General features: G+C 28.7%; 1 protein-coding gene across 1 annotated transcript in view; it reads left to right on the top strand.

The window, feature by feature from the left end:
- Nucleotides 1–23100, top strand: part of LOC113389736 (phospholipase B1, membrane-associated-like) — a 75130-nt gene that overhangs the window by 14678 nt on the left and 37352 nt on the right. Inside the window, exons 6-10 of the mRNA XM_026626750.1 lie at nt 11407–11627; nt 11809–11969; nt 13254–13374; nt 13426–13485; nt 22570–22750. Of these exons, the coding sequence (XP_026482535.1) occupies nt 11407–11627; nt 11809–11969; nt 13254–13374; nt 13426–13485; nt 22570–22750 (744 nt within the window). The remainder of the gene's footprint in view (nt 1–11406; nt 11628–11808; nt 11970–13253; nt 13375–13425; nt 13486–22569; nt 22751–23100) is intronic.

The raw sequence follows: 23100 nt of genomic DNA, 5'->3' as shown, positions 1-23100 counted from the left end.
ATTTCAACGAGATTTTTATAATTTCAACAAGATTTTCATAATTTCAATAGGGTTTTTTAAATTCCAATAGATTTTCTAGAATTTTGTTTGATTTTCTAGAATTTGAATTGATTTTCTGCAAATTCAAGGTGTTTTTCTTTAATTTCAATGGCTCTTTTTTAGATTTTCAATATGTGATCTTGAGTTTTCTAGAATTTCAATGGGTTTTCAAGAATTTTAGTAGGTTTTTCTGAAGGCATTTTAATTATTATTAGATTATTGTAAATCCAATAGGTTTTCTAGAATTTAAATTGATTTTCTGCACATTCAATGGGTTTTTCTATAATTTCAATGGCTTTTTTCTAGATTTTCAAAGGGTTTTTCAATGAGTTTTCTAGTAGTTCAATGAGTTTTCTAGAATTTCAATGGGTTTTCAAGAATTTTAGTGGGTTTTTTGAAGGCATTTAAATTTAATTTGAATTTTAATTGATTTTCTAGAATTTGAATTGATTTTCTGCAAATTCAATGGGTTTTTCTATAATTTCAATGGGGTTTTCTAGAGTTTCAAGAGGTTCAATAGATTTTCTAAAATTTTAATTGATTTTCTCGAATTTGAATTGGTTCTCTGCAAATTCAATGGGGTTTTCTATAATTTCCATAGCTTTTTCTAGATTTTCAATGGGTTCAATAGATTTTCTAGAATTTCAATTGATTTTCTAGAAGTTGCATTGGATTTTTGCAAATTCAATATGTTTTTCTAGATTTTTAATGGGTTCAATAGATTTTCTAGAATTTCAATTGATTTTCTAAGATTGGAATTGGTTTTTTGCAAATTCAATGTGTTTTTCTATAATTTCAATGGGTTTTTCTAGTTTTTCAATGGGTTCAACAGATTTTCTAGAATTTCAATTGATTTTCTAGATTTGAATTGGTTTTTTTACAAATTCAATGTTTTTTTTGTGATTTTAATGCGTTTTTCTAGATTTTCAATGGGTTTAATAGATTTTCTAGAATTTTAATTGATTTCCTAGAAGTTGAATTGAATTTTTGCATATTCAATCGGTTTTTCTGTAATTTAGTAGATTTTCTAAAATTTGAATTGGTTATTTATAATTTCAATGGGTTTTTCTAGATTTTCTAGTATTTTAATTGATTTTCTAGAATTTGAATTCGTTTTTCATAAATTCAGTTGGTTTTTCTAGATTTTCAATGGGTTTTTCCAGATTTTCAATAGATTTTCTTGAATTTCAGTGAGTTTTCTAAAATTTCAATGGGGTCTCCAGAATTTTAATGGGTTTAATTTTATATAATATTGTTTATTATACTTTGTAATAACAAAATTTGTAAAAAACATTAGAATATGTTGATAAATTTTATTTAATTGCAATAGGATTTTTGTATTTTTTTTATAATTCCAATAGGATTTTCATTATTCCTATAGGATTTTTATAATTTCAATAAGAGAATTGTAAATCCAATAGGTTTTTTAGAATCATAATTCGTTTTCTGCAAATTCATTTCAATTTCAATGGGTTTTTTCTATAATTTCAATAGGTTTTCTTGAATTTCAATGAGTTCTCTAGAAATTCAATGAGTTTTCTTGAATTTCAATAGGTTTTCAAGATTTTTAATGGATTTTTCTGAAGGCATTTTAATATTTTTAAAAGACTTTACGTCCTTAAATCCATTGTAGTAGTATATTTTAATATTTTCTACTAATTTAAAAATTCTGAATCAAGTTTTAATTCTATACAATCTACTTAGACTTTAACAGTTCAATATTTTCAAATACTTTTTAATAGTTCCATATTTTGATATTTTACATCGATAATTTTCATATCTTTCCTATCAATGCAATTACAAATGATTTCTTACGACTATTTACACTTCTGACTTTTTCTGATAAATCATGTTTATTTCTTTGAAAAACACTTAATATTTTTAATAACCTAATAAATTTTAAACATTATTGAATATTTACAAATTCGGCTCTGTCCAAATTCAATTTAAGGAAACGGATAACGTCAATAAAATGTTAAACACAAGAAATTCTCAAAAGAAATCTTCCATCTTATTGTTCAAAGAGAAGCCGAATAAATATATATATATGACTAATAAAATTAACACACAGACCTACAATAAAAGTTAAAAATAAAATAAAAATAGAATTATATAAATAGTAACGAATTATAAAAATCATAAAAAATTATATAAATCATAAAAAATTATATAAATAGTGAAAAATAGATTGAAAATATTAAAAATTCTAATAGGTTTTCTATAATTCTAATGGGATTTTTAAGAATTCTAATTTGATTAAAAAATCTAACTAGATTTTTTTTAATAATTCCAATGAGATTTTTTAACAAACTTTTTGCCGGTTTATTTTTATAAAATATTCAACGATATCTATCCATGGATTGTTTTTAAAAAAGTTTTTGCCACTTTCAAAGATATATTGCATTTATCAAAATTTCGATTTCAAAGTTGTTTTAAAAATAATAATATATTCTTGGCGAACTTGTAAAAATTGGAAATCAAGGGTATTACTATTCGATGGCAAATTAAGAATGTTATTAGAACAACTTTTTGAATCACCAAAATATCTACAATAGTTTTTATAAAATTGCATTTTTACACTTTGCAAATTTTATAAGTTGTAAAAAATCAATATGGATCCTGCGAAATCGAAATGTTTAAAAATGCAATATCTCGAGAACGCTTTGAGATATTTTGAAAATTCAAAAAGTCGTTTATATAACATTTTTAATTTGCCATCGAACTGTGGTACCTATTATTTGCTGTTTCAACTTGTTCACTAAGAATGCAACATTATTTGGCATACTCATATGGAAAGCATCAAATCCTGAAGATTTATTCATGTATAATGTACTTTCTTGAAGAACTAGTAAAATTTGGAAATCAAGAGTATTACTATTCGATGGCAAATTAAAAATGTTATTAGAACAACTTTTTTAATCACCAAAATATCTGCAATAGTTCTTACAAAATTGAATTGCAAATTGCAAAATGACTTTGCAAATTTTATAAATTGCAAAAAATCAATATGGATCCTGCGAAATCGAAATGTTTAAAAATGCAATATCTCGAGAACGCTTTGAGATATTTTGAAAATTCAAAAAGTCGTTTATATAACATTTTTAATTTGCCATCGAACTGTGGTACCTATTATTTGCTGTTTCAACTTGTTCACTAAGAATGCAACATTATTTGGCATACTCATATGGAAAGCATCAAATCCTGAAGATTTATTTATGTATAATGTACTTTCTTGAAGAACTAGTAAAATTTGGAAATCAAGAGTATTACTATTCGATGGCAAATTAAAAATGTTATTAGAACAACTTTTTTAATCACCAAAATATCTGCAATAGTTCTTACAAAATTGAATTTTTACACTTTGCAAATTTTATAAATTGCAAAAAATCAATATGGATCCTGCGAAATCGAAATGTTTAAAAATGCAATATCTCGAGAACGCTTTGAGATATTTTGAAAATTCAAAAAGTCGTTTATATAACATTTTTAATTTGCCATCGAACTGTGGTACCTATTATTTGCTGTTTCAACTTGTTCACTAAGAATGCAACATTATTTGGCATACTCATATGGAAAGCATCAAATCCTGAAGATTTATTCATGTATAATGTACTTTCTTGAAGAACTAGTAAAATTTGGAAATCAAGAGTATTACTATTCGATGGCAAATTAAAAATGTTATTAGAACAACTTTTTTAATCACCAAAATATCTGCAATAGTTCTTACAAAATTGAATTTTTACACTTTGCAAATTTTATAAATTGCAAAAAATCAATATGGATCCTGCGAAATCGAAATGTTTAAAAATGCAATATCTCGAGAACACTTTGAGATATTTTAGAAATTCAAAAAGTCGCTTATATAACATTTTTAATTTGCCATCGAACTGTGTTAATCACGATTTGCTGTTGTAACTCTTTCACTAAAAGTGCAACATTAATTTGCACACTCGCATTGAAATTAGATTTTTTGATAATTTTAATAGGTTTAAAAACTTTTTTTAAGAACAATCTTATATAATTTCAATATTTTTTTTATATATTTAATGAATCTTTATATAATTTTAATGGATTTTTAAAAATTCTAATGAAGTTTACAAAATTTATATAAATAGTAAAACAAAAATTAGAAAATAAATATATATTTGAAAATAAATTACATTATGAAAAGAATAAATTACATCAAAAGTAAAACTATTTATGAATAGTAAAAAATAAAGAGTATAATAATATAAATCATTAATTCATCAGAATTTACTTTAAATAAATTTAATTGCAAAGTTTTATGTTATTTATCAACTCTGAAGATTTGTTTATCAGTAAAAGTATACGTTTAAGAAATACGTTTTTTTCGTAGTTAGTTTTGAAATAATGTTCTGACCGCAATTTTTTTTGCTTCTTGGACCATTTAACACATGTATCAACACATTTTTTTCTAAATTAGTTACTGAAATAATATGAATTCTTGTTTAATTGCAAAAGTTTATGAAGTAATTTTAGTTTCTTCAAAATTACTTAAAGATTTGTAATTTATTCTCTAGATCACTTTTAAATATTGCAAGTTCTTCTCGTAATTTTAGTAAATATTATTTGATGATTTTTAAATATTTTTACCAAATAAAATGGCAATTAAAATAATTATTTTTGTTGTTACAGATATGCAATGATTCCAAGAATATAATTTTAGTCAAAAGTTCTCAAAACATCTTTAAAGATGTTTTTTGGAATTTTTGTAATTTATTTGGGACTTAGTGGCATCCAAGGACAATTTCGATTTTTAACAGATGATTTACAGGTAAAATAATAATTATATATATATATATATATATAAATCTTTTTTTTTTCGATTTAATTTTGTCTTACTAACTTGTTAAAAAAGACGTGCAATTTTAAGGCTCCATATCTCGAAAACTAATGTAGCTAGAATAGTTTTGTCTTCGACTAAAATATAAAGCTTATTTTCATCTGCATATTTGTAGAACATACTTTATACTTTTTATTTTTGGTTTATGAAATATAAATTTTTGAACAAATATGTTACATTAAAATAAGGCGCATGTTTCTAACCCAGATCGAGGCCTTGTTCGAGGTTGAGACGACAGACGTGGGACATATTGTTTAAAAACTCTATATCTCGAAAAGTAATGTAATTAGAATAGTTTAGTCTTCTGCAAAAATATAAAGCATATTTATATCAATAAATTGCTAGAACATACCTTATAGTTTGCATTTTTGGTTCAAGAGATATCTGTATTAGAACAAATGCGTTACACGAATAACGCGCATGTTAAGTAACCCCAAACCGAGGCGTCGTTTGAGGTTGCGCGTATGTAATTTTAAAATTCTGTAAGTCGGAAACTAATATAGTTAGAATAGTTTAGTCTTCTACAAAAATATAAAGCATATTTATATCCATGAATTTCCAGAACATACCACATACCTTGCATTTTTGGTTCAAGAGATATCTCTAATAAAACGAGTGCGGCTAATATCACGAATAAGGCTAATGCTAATAAGTAACCCCAACCGAGGCGTCGTTTGAAGTTGCGCGCATGTAATTTTATAGTTTTGTAACTCGAAAACATAACAAGTATAGTTTAGTCTTCTACAAAAATATGAAGCATATTTCTGGCTATAAATTTCTAGAACATACTTTATAGTTTGCATTTTTGGTTTAAGAGATATCTGTATTACAACGAGTGCGCTACACGAATAGCGCGCATGTTAGTAGTAACCTCAAACGAGGCGTCGTTTGAGGTTGCGCTGCATGTAAGTTTAGAGCCCTGTAACTCGAAAACTAATATAGTTAGAATAGTTTTGTCTTCTACAAAAATATAAAGCATATTTATGTCTTTAAATTTCTAGAACATACTTTATAGTTTGCATTTTTGGTTTAAGAGATATCAGTAATACGAGTGCGCTACACGTATAAGGCGAGGTCTCATTTGAGGTTGCGCGCATGCAATTTCATGGCTCTATATCTCAAAAACTAATATAGCTGGAATAGTTTAGTCTTCTACAAAAATATAAAGCATATTTATATCTATGAATTTCTAGAACATACTTTATAGTTTGCATTTTTGGTTCACGAAATATCTGTAATAAAACGAATGCGCGCATGTAACCCCAAACGAGGCCTCGTTTTAGGTTGAGACCACAAACATGGTATGGCCGCGGTGGCTTAAACTTCAGAATCAAATATCTCAAAAACTAGAAGAAATTAAATAATTTTGTCTTCGACAAAAATTCAAAGTATACTTTAGCCAATATATTTCTAGAATATACCTTAGTGATCAACTCCAAGCTTTTCAAGATACAAAGGAAATATAATATTTCTTTTACCACGTAGATGATTTCAAGATTATCATCTTATCTTATCATATTTCTATTATCAAAGTGTCTAGTGCGTTATCTTGATTTTAAAATGCAAATCACGTACCAATCAATCGATTTATTTATTCTTTTGTCAATCGAAAGTGTCGATACAAAATGAAATGCAAAAATTACTCAAACATTTTCTTAACAAATCATTCCGGAATAATAAATAATTCTAACGTGACAAAGAGAAAATAGACAGACTTAAATTAGACAACAAAATTATTGTTGGATTATTTTTTAAACTTAAAAAATGCTTTATGATGAAAAATGTTCAATGTTTCATATACCAAATTTAATTATTATTTACAAAAATATAAATAATGAATTCCCATCACGTCACAATTTCAATTCACTTTCTTCACACTAGGATTGTTTGTATTAAAATTTAATTCTGATCACGTTTTTGGATCGGCTCGTTTGTTTATTCTCGATTAGTATTGTATAGAAAGCCTTTCTTAAATTCCAATTTAAATATTTCTCATTCATATCCCTACTCATTCAATCTCCTGTCCTTTTTTTGACATAATATGAACGGATCTTGCATAATTTTGCATGACTAAATAATAATAATTATGCAAAACAGGCGCGACTTTGTAAAGAATTTTAAAGGCACTCTCTAGTTAAAAACTACGTATTACTAGTATTATTATTAATATTAGTAAAATTAAATTTAGTTTGTTAAATATTAATATCTAATATTTTAGTTAAAACGACTTTGAATTCGATATTTCATTCTTAAGCAATAAATATAGAAAATTCGGGACATTTTTTTGGTTTTTGCCAAATAACTCAAAAATTTCATATGGAACCACACCTTTTCAGTTAGATAGGGTGAAATGAGATACAATTTACAACATTTTATAGGGAACACTTTTATACACTCCGATATAAAGGTTTTGACTAAAGCAAGAAAATATAGAAAATTCTGGACATTTTTTGGTTTTTGTCAAATGACTCACAAAATTTATATTAACAGGTTAAATTTAATAAATAATAAATAAATAATTCATTTATTTATATTTTTTTTCAGAGCACCGGTTTCGGTTTATTCTATCCTGCATCATCAGGAGTACGAAGACAGCCTTTGGTACCAGATGGATACCCATTTCCATGTCCAAAAGAGGCAAAGGTAAAGGACATTAAACTAATCTGTATCTTCTCATCTAAAGTATTTTTTTTTATAGAAAATATCTGCAAAAAGTCGTCCTACAAGTGTCCATCGTCTGAAACCATCTGACATAGAAGTGATTGGTGCTTTGGGAGATTCTTTGGTTGCTGGAAGTGGTGCCATGGAAGAATTTGCTTTAGGGGCTTTTGTTGAACATCGTGGTGTCACTTGGGCAGCAGGTAAAAGACCAGAAAAAATTAGAACTAGTGGTGTACGGCATCGTGCCTTAAGGCAAATTGCTGGAACTTCCCGTACCGTAATGAAATATCCGAGAAATTTTAAACGTTTCCAAATATATTATTACAAATGCTGTAACTTTTATTATTCTTGCTATCTTGTTATATCTGAGCAGATCAAATGTAAATCATAAATCAATTTATCTCCAGAGCATTAACAATCGTCATTTCATTTAGAATTCAATTTAAAAAAAAAATAGTTGCCTAAATTTACAAAAAATTGAAAAAGTGCTCCCTTATAGTCACAGTCTAAACGCATTTGCAAATAATTCTGTGCGACATTTTCACTTATACTGCGCTTAGCTTGGCGGTATTTTCACATTTTTCAATAGTTTTCTCACAAAATTGGAAAAGTGCTCCAGTATATAAACAGTTCAAACGCACTCGGGTAAACATTTGTACCAGAGTGGCGCTTAGACTGTGCTTAGCCTGGGCGATTTTTTGAATTTAATTCATTTTTCAAAAATTTTATAAATAAATTTTGTAATAAATAAATACGTCCTCACTCTTTTGCTTCGCCCTTTAAAAAATATTATAAATAAATTTTGTAAAAAAATATGACCTCACCCTTATGCAAAAATTGTAAGAATCTTCTGGTTAAAATACAAAAAAATTTTTTTTCAAATAAAATTAAAAGTACATTTTGTAAAAAAATATTATAAATCAATTTTTAATGAAATATGACCTCACTCTTATGCTTAAAATTGTAAGAATTCATTTTTAAAAATATATAATATTTTTTTTTAAAATACGACCTCACTTTTCTGCTTAGAATAGAAAAAAATCTTTTTGTTTTTAATATTATAAATAAATAAGTACGTCCTCATTCTTCTGCTTGAAATTGAAAAAAAAATCATTTTTTCATAAATATTAAATAAGTTCGTCCTCACTCTTAAAAAAATATCATAAATAAATTTTGTAAAGTAAATACGTCCTCACTCTTCTGCTTAAAATTGAAAGAATTCATTTTTAAAGAAATATTACAAACAATTTTTTTGTAATATTTTCACATTTTTCAATAGTTATTGGAAAAGTGCTCCAGTACATAAACAGTCTAAACGTACTTGCGAAGACATTTGTACCGGAGTGGCGCTTAGACTGTGCTTAGCCTAGGTAATTTTTTGAATTTTTAATCCAAAATTACAAAAATATTTTATGGAAAATAAAAAAAGATGTAGCAATTTTTTATCGTCAAAAGCAATTGTTTTGTCAATACAAGCAGAAAGTTTTTTAGATCATTCAAATCGGACGCTTAGTTCACTCAAAAACTGCCATTTTTAGCACATTTAGCTCTGTATCTTCGAAATGGCGGGACCTGCCTTTGCCAAAAACTAATCAGCACTAGATCAACAACTGATGACTGATAAAGAACTATTCCTCTAGTTCTACTTTTTTCACCAGCTCCTGAATCAATTACGCTAGTTTTATGACTTCCATATCAATTTAGGATGTTTTTTTTTGTTTTAACCGCTTTGTTCCTATTTTTCCAGGTGGCCAAGGATCCTGGCGTAAATATCTGACCCTCCCAAATATTTTAAAAGAGTTCAATCCACGTCTAATTGGATTTAGTACTGGTCCTGGTGAATTTTTATCCAGGAGAGCAAATTTCAATGTTGCTTTTCCTGTTGCTGCTACTGATGATGCTATCCAGCAAGCAAAGTAAGAAATATTCATATATATATATATATATATATATATATATATATATATATCTCATATATAAAATTCTTCTGTAATGAGATAACGATTATTCGGATTTTCATAAATCTTCCTGAAGTTTGCGAAGGGATTTTTGTAGGATTTTTTGATTTATAGAAATATAGTTACATTGTAGAAATAAATGGAAAAAATTACAAAAAACCGCTTAAAATTCATCAGTAGACTAAAATATTTAAAGAATGTAAAAAATTTGGTAATAAAATTTATACCATAAATAGTTGGAGTAGTCAGACAGAAAATGTTAAAGTATAAATATTAAAATAATAATTTTTGATAAATATTATAATAATTTTATTGGAATTAAAATAGATACTTTAAAGGATAACATATCAAAATTACAAGGCTCGTAACTCAAACCATATATTTTTTAAAAATCGCTAAAAATCAAAATTTTATCTTGTCAAGGTTCCCTAAAAACTAGTATGCTCGATAAAAGTACCTTTTCGAGATTAATGTATATATTTAAAATAGGGGATAAAAATTTAATAATTTTAGTATTTGTTATTAAAATAGATACTTCGAAATATAACATATCAAAATTACAAGCTCGTAACTCAAACCGTATATTTTTTAAAACTTCCTAAAAGTCAAAATTTTATTTCCTCAAAGTACCCTAAAAACTAGTATGCTCGGTACAAGTACTTTTCCGAGATTAATATAAATATTTGGAATTGGGGGTGAAAATTTAATAATTTTAATGTTTGTTATTAAAATAGATACTTTAAAGGATAACATATCAAAATTACAAGGTTCTAACTCAAACGGTGTATTTTTTTTAAATTCCTAAAATCTAAATTTATTTCGTCAAAGTTCCCTAAAAACTATTACGCTCGATAAAAGTACTTTTTCGAGATTAATGTAAATATTTGGAATTGGGGGTGAAAATTTAATAATTTTAATATTTGTTATTAAAATAGATACTTTAAAGGATAACATATCAAAATTACAAGGTTCTAACTCAAACCGTATATTTTTTAAAAATTCCTAAAAATCTAAATTTTATTTCGTCAAAGTTCTATAAAAACTAGTATGCTCGATAAAAGTACTTTTCCGAGATTAATGTAAATATTTAGAATTGGGGGTGAAAATTTAATAATTTTAATATTTGTTATTAAAATAGATACTTCAAAGAATCACATATCAAAATTACAAGATTCTAACTCAAACCGTGTATTTTTTAAAAATTCCTAAATCTAAATGTATTTCATCAAAGTAACCTAAAAACTAGTCTGCTCGATAAAAGTACTTTACCTTTACCAAAAATATTTAGAATTGGGGATGAAATTTTAATAATTTTAATATTTGTTATTAAAATAGACACTTTAAAGGATAACATATTAAAATTAAAAGGTTCTAACTCAAACGGTGTATTTACTAAAAATTCCTGAAAATTTAAATTTATTTCGTCAAAGTTTCCTAAAAATTATTACGCTCGATAAAAGTACTTTTTCGAGATTAATGTAAATATTTGGAATTGCGGGTGAAAATTTAATAATTTTAATATTTTTTTTTAAAATAGATACTTTAAAGGATATCATATCAAAATACGATACGATTATTCGAATTTTCATAAATCTTCCTGAAGTTTGTGAAGGGATTTTTTTAGGATTTTTTGATTTATAGAAATATAGTTACATTGTAGAAATAAATGGAAAACATTACAAAAAACCGTCATTTGCCAAACATTTCCATTTACTTATAGGCTAACACGATATTAAAATATAATATATTTATGATTATGATAAGAAAAATGTAATGTCTACATTATTATTGCCGAAAAGCAGCTGAGATGTGCCAAAAATTAAAATAATATAAGATACATTATACATTTAGCATAGGAACATTTTGCCTATCTATCTATTTTAGATACCTTACGTCCAAAATGAGGAGAACTTTGGGACCAGACAAATTTCAAAGCTCCTGGAAACTGGTGACAGTTTTTTTTGGGGCCAACGACTTGTGTTCGGCCCAATGTTACGACCCAGAGCACAACACGCCTTTGGCCCATGTTCGAAAATTGGCCAAAGCTCTGGACTTTTTGCACAAAAATATGCCTAGGACTTTGGTCAACTTGGTACCAGTTTTAGGTAAATGATAATAGTAAAATAGATTTTGTATATATATATATATATATATATATATATATATATATAAATGAAATTTACGTCGCCTGAGTGTGACGCCACTTTTCGTCGCGAAGTATTTTTGGAAGTATTGTCTCAGGCGTTTTTATTATAACTAATTATATATATTATTTCTTATAATTAGATGTGACAGTATCATTGAGGGTAAAAAGAAGGTCCATGGCCTGCAGGGCCTTACATCCCTTATTTTGTGCCTGTTTACACAGAGGCGAAGGGACTTCTGAACAAATTGCAGAACGTGTTGCTAAAATGGCTAAGGAATTCCAAAAACAAGAAGAAAAATTGGTAAAAAATAATATATATATATATATATATATATATATATATATATATATACTAGCTAATCCGGCAAACATTGTTTTGCCATAAAAAATATGCCTAAAATAATAAAAGTGCTAAAAATCAAATTTTAATAGATTTGGACTCTGATTCTTTGACAAATAGTTAAAAACTTGTTATAATTTTCAAATTTATTTGACATTTCATACTTCAAAAATTAATTCACTCGCATCATAGTTTTTTGTTCATTATACTTTTGTCATGTCATATATGTCAATAAAATTTTCTTTCAAATAGTATTTATTTGTTAATAAATTAATAATTATTTTAAGTCATCAATAAATAATTATATAATTGCTAAATTCATAAGTTTGGCTAAATCAACACAGGAATATTGTGGAAATAAATATTTTTTTACATAAAGATCTGATTGTAGACATTTGCATTTTATTTCAAATTAATTATATCTGTCAAAATATTTTCTTTTCGGTCAAAATTTAATGTAATATGATATAATATTTAGTTTGTCTAGTTTGTTTTTGTCAGATTCCAATGATACCCTCAGATTGTACTATTCCATTTAAGAGGTTACAATTTCCTGTAAGATTAGCATTTGCGATGACAATCAAAATATATCTTAACTGATTTCTTAATAATAATATTATATTTTAATCACACAAATTTTTTTACACTTTGATAAATAATTCCAACGCATCATAGTGTTTTGTTTATTTTAATTTTGACATTTGTCATTTTAGTGTTTTTTTTTTGTCATTCTCTGTCAAAATTTTTAGAAATTTATAAAAATTATATATTTATATTTCAAATTTACTTTTCAAAATTTCCTATAACCTAAGTTGGATATATATGCACACGTTGAGCCAATAAAATTTAAAATCGGTCCAGTAGTTTGGGCGTCCATCGCGAACCAACATCGTGACACGAGATTTATATATATATGTATATATATATATATATATATATATATATATATATATATATATATACATAAGACATTAGAGAATCGTTTTGCAAAATAAAATTCTTGATATTATCAGCCCGATGTACTATAAATAGTCCGAAAAGTTTGATTGTTGAAGTAATAAGTGATTTATGCATTTGTTGTTTATATCTCTCGTAACTTCTAAACCGTTAGTCTAATATAGTTTGTGTATTTGACAAATTTATTCAAAATTAAATTACCAATAACGTTTTCTAACAACAAAATGCCCTACAGCAACTCCGTATACTCATAAACCACAATTAAAAATGTAATAATTTTTTTTCCAGGTAAATAGCGGTCGTTACGATACCCGTGACGACTTCACAGTCGTCCTACAGCCCTTCACCTTGGCCTTCAATGCCTATTTACCAGAATCAATCAAAAACACATCGGATTTAATTGATATTCGTATATTAAAAAATGAAAAACCGAATTTGACCATCTCTGATACCAATTTAGTGGACAACGAGCTGATCACATATGATTGTTTTCATTTTTCGCAGAAGGGACACGCTTTAGGTAAGAAAAAAATTAATATAAATTTATAGTAAGATTTTAGTAGATTGAAATTATTTTTGTATGATTTTTTGGGGTTTTTGAAGTCGTTTTGGAACCCTATTGTTTAGGGTTTGTTCTTAGGTTGATAGGAATAGAGTAGCAAAATATTTGTGTCCAAAAAATTTGAAAAGTGATTTTGTGATTGGAAAAGTTGGTTTTTGAGGGTTTTTTATAAAATGTTAGGATTGCGTTACAAAGTTGTTATTTGGACATGTTATTTTTCAAAGTATCTATTTTAAGGTAGAATTCTAAAATCAACAAATTTTCATCCCCAATTCAAAATATTTATATTTTTCTCAGAAATGTACCTGCAGCTAGCACACTAATTCTTAGTGCCAAAAAAATTAAAAGTTGATTTTGCGGACGACAAAGTTTTATTTATAGATTTTTTATAAAATGTTAGGTTTGTCTTACAAAGTTGTAATTTGGATATGTTATTTTTCAAAGTATCTATTTTAATAACAAATACTAAAATCAACCAATTTTCATCCGCATTTTAATATATTTATATTTTTGTCAGAAAAGTACCCGCAGCTAGCATACAAATTTTTAGTGCAAAAAAATTTAAAAGTTGATTTTTCGGATGGCAAAGTTTTATTTGTAGATTTTTTTTATAAAATGTTAGATTTGTATTACAGGTTTGTTATTTAGGTATATTATTCTCTGATATATCTATTTTGAAGACAAATACTAAATTTGATAAATTTTCATCCCCAATTCGAGATATTTATATTTTTGTCATGAAAGTACCTGCAGCCACCACATTAATTCTTAAAGCTTAAAAAATTAAAAGTTGATTTTGGGGATGGTAAAGTTTAATTTGTAGATTTTTTATAAAATGTTAGGATTGTGTTACAAATTTGTAATTTAGGTATATTATTCTTTAATACATCTATTTTGAAGAAAAATTCTAAAATCAACAAATTTTCATCCCCAATTCGAGGTATTTATATTTTTATCAGAAAAGTACCCGCAGCTAGCACACTAATTCTTAGTGCCAAAAAAATTTTTTTTTTTTTTTTTTTTTTTTAATAATTTTATTTGATCATCTATCTACAGGAGATATAAAATCAATTGCATGGCTTAGAATTTAACAAAGATAGAAAAAGCTAAGATCTGCATCCAGTGATGCGGTTCTTTACAGTGTGATATATAGATGTACAAAACAAAAGAAAAATACAAATTAGTACTTATAATTGAACCTAAAACAAGTCGTTGGGGTAGTTCTTTTTAAGTCTTCTGAATTGGATTGGTTCTAGCAGCTTTCTTGCAAGGTTATTTGGGTGAAAGGTGAGCCTACTACGATACTTTAGACAAAGTCTAGGAATCTCGTCTCTAATGAAAGAGACACCCAGTTCTTCATGGAGTAACCAATTTGGGGTGTATTTAGGTGCATTGGCAATTTGCCTAAGCATTTTATTCTGGAACCTCTGTAAGATCTCTACATTTGAGTGGCTGGCTGTGCCCCAGAGCTGAATCCCATAGGTCCAAATGGGTTTAAGTATTGATTTGTATATCAAAACTTTATTTGACATCGACACTTTGGATTTACGACCCAGCAACCAATATAGTTGTCTTCGCTTTTCTTCGAGTTGTTTACGCTTTTGGCAGATGTGTGTTTTCCACATGAGTTTTCGATCCAGGTGAAGTCCCAGGTATTTTACATTATCCTTGATGGGTAGCAAATTATGAAAGAGAGTCACTGGTGGGCATGTATGTTTCCTCAGTGCAAAGGTGACGTGAGCTGATTTTTGGTTGTTAACCTTGAATCTCCAGATGCTAAGCCAGTCTTGCAGTGTATCCAGGTTTGATTGTAGGAGGTGTGAAGCTAGAGCGGGATCTTCGTGGGCAGCTAGAATTGCCGTATCATCCGCAAATGTTGCTGTAATCGTATTAGTTGTAACGGGTAAGTCATGAGTATATAAAAGATACAGCAAGGGTCCAAGTACACTTCCTTGCGGGACACCGGAGCAGATAGGCCGAGTTGAAGAATTTTGATCACCTATGCTAATGAAAAAGGATCTGTTTAGTAGGTATGATTTAAGGAGAAGGAAGTATTGAGCAGGGAGTAAGGTTTTAATTTTAAAAAGAAGTCCAGTGTGCCAGACCTTGTCAAAGGCCTGGCTGACGTCAAGAAAAGCGGCAGAGCAATAGAGTTTATTTTGGAAGGAATTAGTTATATAGTTAACCACTCTGTGTATTTGCTCAATAGTGGAGTGCCCACTTAAGAAGCCGAATTGATGGGTGGGAAGGATAGAGGAAGACACCATTAGGTTTTTAATTTTGCTGTGGATTAGTTTTTCAAATATTTTGGAGAGTGAAGGGAGAAGGCTGATAGGCCTGTATGACTCAGGTAGAGTTGGGTCCTTGCCTGGTTTTGGTATAAGGATTATTTTTGCTGTCTTCCAGCAGTTAGGAAAGTGGAGAGTTCTAAGGATTCCATTAAAAAGTATAGTTATGTATCTATAAGCAATAGGAGGAAGTTCTTGTAAAGGTTTAATACTAATATTGTCGATTCCAGGAGATTTGCCGGATTTTGATGAACGGATTGTGCCTATGACTTCGGAGATACTGAATTTGAGTGGTGGTTCAGTCTGGCTGCTAGTTTTATCGGCTAATAAATTATGTATTGGGCGCTCCAGGAAAGGGTCACAAGTCGGTGGATGAGGTGTAAACACGTTCTCAAAGTGATCGGCGAAGAGATTGGCTTTATCTTGTGCGGTGCGAGCCCATAGTCCATTTTTATTAATAATAGGCGGATTGCTTTGTGTGGGACGTTTAAGTTTATTGGTAGCCCTCCAAAGAGATTTGTCAGTAGTAGAAAGGTTTATTAGAAAATTTTCCATTTTTTGATTGTGCCAGTCTGACAGTAGATGTTTGATTTCTCTAGAGGCTTTGTTTAGATTATGTTTATCGGCTGGAGATCTTGTACATTGCCAAATTTTGCGGAGTTTTCTCTTCTGGGCTATAAGTTTCTTGATGTAAATAGGACAAACAGGCGTAGTAAAAGTCTGGGATTTTGGAGTGGAAAAGGTTGCTGCTTCTGTAATTATTTTGTTGAAGTTGTACACTGCTGCTTCTATATCATCGTGGGTTTTTAGAGGAACGTTGCAATGTAAGCAATCAGCAATGTAATTCTGAAAGGTAAACCAGTTTGTGCTGTTATTTGTTAAGTACCTATTATTTAATTGGATAGGAGACAGGGAGTTATATGAAATGATGACTGGTGAGTGATCCGAAGAAAGATCAAGACTTGATTTAGCTGAAATGTGGTGAGGTTGAATGCCTTTTGTGATGCAGAAGTCGAGGAGGTCAGGTGTTTTGTATGTATCGCTGGGCCAGTAGGTTGGTTCGCCAGACGATACGTGTAGTAGATTATTGTCCAGGATAGAGAGATAAAGCTGCCGGCCTCGCGTAGTGGTTAGTCTTGAACCCCAGAAGATGTGTTTAGCGTTGTAGTCTCCACCTGCAATAAACTTGGGTCCCAAGAAGTTGAAGAAATTGTTGAATTGCTCACTCGAGATTTTATGTTTAGGAGGACAGTAGATTGCGGCTAGGATAAGTTTATTTGAAGGATGATCAATGGTAACGCAGCAGGCTTGAAGATAGTTTGTGCAATAGTGCTGCGATTCTTGATGTTTTATGTTTGATTTGATTAATATTGCACATCCACCGTGTGCGGTACCATCCGGATGATTGATTGTGTACGTCGAAAAACCGGGAAGTTTGAGATAGCTGCTGGAAGTAAAGTGTGTTTCTGAGATCAGAATAACATCCAAGCTGTGAAGCTGGATGAACATTTGCAATTCCCGTTTGTGTTGTGCCAAGCCGTTGGCATTCCAGACTGCAATTTGAAGGAAGTGTTGCATTACTTGAGTTTAGCTACGACGGCGGTTAATAAGTTCATGACTGTGTTTAATTGCTCCGCTAAAGTTTTAACTATAGATTTTAATTCTGTTATGTCGTTAGCTTGCTGATGATGGTTGATGGCTTCGGTATTGTTTATATCCTGTTGTAGTTGGCTATTTTGACGAGCAGTTACAGCGAATGAGATTCCGGGTTTAACTGTGTTTGAGGTGATAGGATTAGAGGAGGAAGGAGGATTTGTTTGTTTAGGACGCAGGGGAGGATATCTGCGAGAGTACATTTCCTGATAGACTTTGCATCCTTTGTAATTGGCAGTATGGCCTTCATTGCATAGGACACACTTTACGTTTTTATTGGTACGATCGGTCCAACTGCAGTCTTTTGTGAGATGATCGCCGGCACATTTCACGCAGCGCGGTTTCAGATTACAGTAAGTTCTAGTATGACCGTATCTTTGGCAATTAACACATTGGACTATTGATTTACTTGGATTCTTAGGCTCGATGTTCACTTTAGTTCGGCAAATAAATTCGATTTTGTAAATATCTTTGTTGTTGGGATTTTGTTCCAATTCGACAAGAAACATGTGCATAGGAGCCTTAGTAAACCTGTGTTTCATGTTAGTGATTCGCATTACTTTGTGACCATGAGTTGTTATTTCTGTGGCGATATCTTCAATTTCTGTGCTGGAGTGTAAGTTCCGAACGACGACCTTAAACGAACGTGCCGATTTGCACTGAAATGAATACATTTCGGTTTTTTTCTTTTAGTAATTTCAGAATTTTATTATAAGTTTCAGCGTCTGTGAGGGTGACTTTGACCTGCGTATTGTTGATTAATTGTATATTATATTTTCCTGGCGCATTTACACTTAATAATTCTGTGAGGGGCTTGATATTTTCGACACCATGAACAAAGATCGGTGGAGGTTTTGGAATAGGGGCAGCGGTATTCACTGTTTGTTCTGGCTGTATGTTATTTAAAACATTGTAGATATTGTTCGATGTTGAATGCAGCCAGTAGTTACTTTCTAGCTTTTTTGACACAGAATTACCTTCAGAGCTGCAGTCGGAATTATTTCTTTTATGTTTTCTGTTGTTAACCGTAGTCCAACCTTCCTTGGAAGTAGAGGGTATTGGCAGCGGTACATTACTGTCAGTTTCCATTACGTTAGTTTTATTATTAATTGTGGATTCTTGATTACACTCCGGTTGTACATTATTAACACAGTTCACTTGTTTTGCGACAAATTCAGAATTAGTTGTAGAAGTGTCATGTAAAATTTCAATGGATTTTGATGACGACAAGCGGTATAGCGAGCGATATACCTGAGTCCCCCGGCTGGGGACTCGCCATAGTTAATCCGGTCAACGAACAATACACTGGTGTGTTATGACTCACGCACTGTTAGATAACACTGATAAGAATTAAATATTTTTATTTGCGTGCCCGAAGTGACCTGTACGAAGGTTGAATTCGAACTGAGTGCCAAAAAAATTAAAAGTTGATTTTGCGGATGGAAAAGTTTTATTTGTAGATTTTTTATAAAATGTTAGGATTGTGTGTGTACGAAGTTGTAATTTGGATATGTTATTTTACAAAGTATCTATTTTAAGGACAAATTCTAAAATTGATGAATTTTTATCCCCATTTTAATATATTTATATTTTTGTCAGAAAAGTATCCGCGGCGAGCACACTAATTCTTTGAGCCAAAAAAAATTAAAAGTTGATTTTGCGGACGGCAAAATTTTATTTGTAGATTTTTTATAAAATGTTAGGATTGTGTTACAAAGTTGTAATTTAGATATGTTATTTTCCAAGGTATCTATTTTAAGCACAAACTCTAAAATTGATGATTTTTTATCCCCATTTTAATATATTTATATTTTTGTCAGAAAAGTACCCACAGCAGGCACACTATTTCTTAGTGCCAAAAAAATAAAAGTTGATTTTGGGGATGGCAAAGTTGGTTTTTCAGGATTTTTTATAAAATGTTAGGCTTGTGTTACAAAGTTGTAATTTAGGTATATTATTCTCTGATATATCTATTTTAAAGACAAATACTAAAATCACCAAATTTTTATCCCCAATTTCAAATATTTACATTAATCTCGGAAAAGTACTTTTAGCGAACATGCTAGTTTTTAAGGTAGACGAAATAGAAATTTTATTTTTAGGAACTTTTAAAAAATACATGGTTTGAGTTACAACCTTGTAATTTTGATATGTTATCCTTTAAAGTATCTATTTTAATGCCAAATACTAAAATTATTAAATTTTCACCCCCAATTTTAAATATTTACACATTAATTTCGGAAAAGTACTTTTATCGAGCGTAATAGTTTTGACGAAATAAAATTGAGACTTTTAGGATTTTTTTTAAAAATATACGGTTTGAGTTACGAGCTTGTAATTTTGATATGTTATCCTTTAAAGTATCTATTTTAATAACAAATTTTAAAATTAATAAATATTTATTCCCAATTTCAAATATTTACATTAATCTCGGAAAAGTACTTTTATCAAGCGTAATAGTTTATAGGGAACTTTGACGAAATAAAATTTTGATTTGTCTGTCGGGTCATCTAGTATATATATATATATATATATATATATATATATATATATATATAATGCCATCTCCTTACGAAATAATCTCAAGTTTTTTCTATATTTACTCAAAGAACCTCTCGTTTATATTTTTGTGTGATAAGAGGCACTTCGGTTATCGTCTGACGACCTCCTTCACCTTTCGGCGACAGAAAATGCTTTGATTTATCACAAAAAAAATTATATATATATATATATATATATACACTAGTTTTTTTAAAGATATAAATCAGTTTGATGTGATAAAACAAATCTAAATTGAACCAGATTCGAGATATTTTGTCTACGAATCGTCAATTTGATCTGAAGCAAAATTGTGAAATTGTGAAATTGCAAAATTACGATATTTTGTGGCGCAGATTAATATATAATATTAGATTTGTTGTAAAATTTATAACAAGACAAAATTTTCAAAAACAATATTAACAAAATTTTCAAAAGATACATATGTATTTCAATTTTGAACAATTTATTTCTTGATTCACGTATTGTAACTAGGTAAATGCTAAAATTAACAAATCATTATTAGTATTCAAGATATTCAATTTTTTTTAAAAAATCTTACTGAATTAAAAAATAGTAATATTTATTCACCTTGTTTATAATTATGAGTAATTAAATTTGTATATAAATCAAATTTTATAATTAGAACGAGGACAATTATATGTTTTTAAGATTTTTCGAATGGAACAAACTAGATAAATACGTTGAAAACAAATATATATATATATATATATATATATATATATATATATATACATATATGTTTTTAATGTATTTATCTAATTATTTTCTCGTATTTTAATCTAGACAAAACACGAGACAATCTCTAAAACAAAACGCATTCCAAATGCATCAAAAGGCATTTTAGTATCTCATTAATTTTAATTGCCTGTTTTCTGATAAACATAAAAAGCATTTCAAATACTCGATAAATCCGAACGTATTGTGATTGAAAACTAGTCAAAAATATTTGAAGAATTTGAAAAAGATAAATATTCATTTCACACGCATATATATACTAGCATTCCCGGCCGCGCTTTGCTGTGGCTTTCAGAAAAAAATGGATGAATGATCTCATAAATAGTCATTTGTAAACGCTAACATTATTATTATTATTATTATCTTATTATTTCTAATATTGTTATTTTGTTATATTTTATTGTTTTTCTAGTATTATTTTATTATTCAGAAATCTTATTTATATTATTTATTAATTTTATTTTTATTATTATTTGCTTTTATTTTATATTAAATCAACATACTACGGATATCATTTTAATGGAAATTCTCTCCTTTATTTTGTACTCGTTTCTATTTAAATTTATGTTATTGTTCATTATTATTACTAGATGTTAAATTATTTAACAGTTGTAATAAATATTGTAATTAAAAAAAACGATGGAAAATCAACAGTTTATTACTTAATTTAATTCATATTATTCAAGAAAATGAAGAAAAAAAATAATGCACATTATGTGAAGTTCGTTCGTCCGTCTCTATTAACACACCTCGCTCGTTTATTGTCTCTAATGACACTCTCTACAATATTTATCTCTACATGCCGCTATTTGTCTCTTACAATAATTGATCAGGTTATGTAATTTTTGAATCCATATATGACAGATGTCTGAATTTTGGTTTTTTAACTGAATTTTCTATAAATATCTGATTTTAGACATATCAAGTAAATATAGAAAAAACTTGAGATTATTTTGTAAGGATTTGTATTATTGTTCTTTTGACTGTAGATACCATAGTCTTCTAGATCATACTAAATTATTACGGCCCTACGACAACTCGTTTAGCTATAAAAATTCGTCAAAGTTTGCAAAAATACGGTTTTTTGGCATTTGTCAAAATTAGACCTTTGATCGACGTTTGCTCAAAAACGCCTGAACCGATTTCAGAAATTTAAAAGCCATTTAATATATCTCAATGAGGACTATCGTTTGTCAGTTTTGTGTGCCGTTTTTTTGTAATTTGGAAAAAAGTGTTAAACTTTTCGTCCACATTTAAGCTCATACTGCCGAATCGATTTTAAAAAATCAAAAACTGTTCGAAAGATATCATTTGGGAATGATACTGATTAGTTTTAGGTGAAAATCTAACAAGCCGTTTTCTTGTAATGAACTGTTGAAAAAAAATTTAAGCCGATTTTTATGGAACTTTTTTTGGCGATATATGTATCATGGTTTTGTAGAACTTACTGAAATATTACGGCCTTACGACAAGTAGTTTAATTTTAAAAATTCATCAAAATTTGAGAAAATGAGTAATTTTTTTGACGTTCGTTAAAATTAAAATTAGACGATTTACTTGGTATAACGATAGATTTTTAATGAACATACTAAACCATTAAAGTCCTAAGGAAATTGGTTCAATTACAAAAATTGTTGATTTGTGAAAATTTGCTTTTAGAAAATACTCCGAGTTAACGTGTTTGTTTGTTTTCAATTATGTGTAATAAATTCACTCGGAATACTTTTAATCACTCATAAATTAATTTATTTTTCATTGATTAGGTCGATTATTTAAACATCTTGTTTTTTTTTTAATTTTTCAGGAGCTGCCATGCTATGGAACAACATGCTCCAGCCGATCACCCAAAAATCGAGATCGATGAACCAAACGGTGCCCTACGATACTGCCAAAGGTCTAATTGGCAGCCTAATGTGTCCAACTAAGGACAGACCTTATATTTTCACTTCGAAAAATTCCAGAAGTTATTTTTACAATGGAAGACAGTGACGTGTAGTGATTTGGATGAAAGGATTAACTAAGTGAAGGTACTGTTTGTGTTTGTGTTTGTGTCATTTGTTTGTGATGTCCTAATTTTGTGTCATTGTGTTCGTTTTAAATATATGTTTAATTTGTATTTGTTTTATTCATTTAAAATATTATCTATAACTAGATGACCCGACAGACGTTGTTCTGTACCCATGTCTACATTTTTTTAATATAATATACTAATATTTACCGTTTACCTAAAATTAATAATTATTGTTTTTTTAAATTACTCTTCACGCCAAAATGCATATACATTTATAATATGAGCGATGTTAAATGTAGAACTGCTTTAAATAAAATGATGAGT

The sequence above is a fragment of the Ctenocephalides felis genome, unplaced genomic scaffold, assembly GCF_003426905.1.
Source record: "Ctenocephalides felis isolate EL2017-DRISC unplaced genomic scaffold, ASM342690v1 CF-g0.4_SCAFFOLD_03573, whole genome shotgun sequence".
Taxonomy (NCBI): Eukaryota; Metazoa; Arthropoda; class Insecta; order Siphonaptera; family Pulicidae; genus Ctenocephalides; species Ctenocephalides felis.
This window is presented reverse-complemented; position numbering and strand designations above follow the sequence as displayed.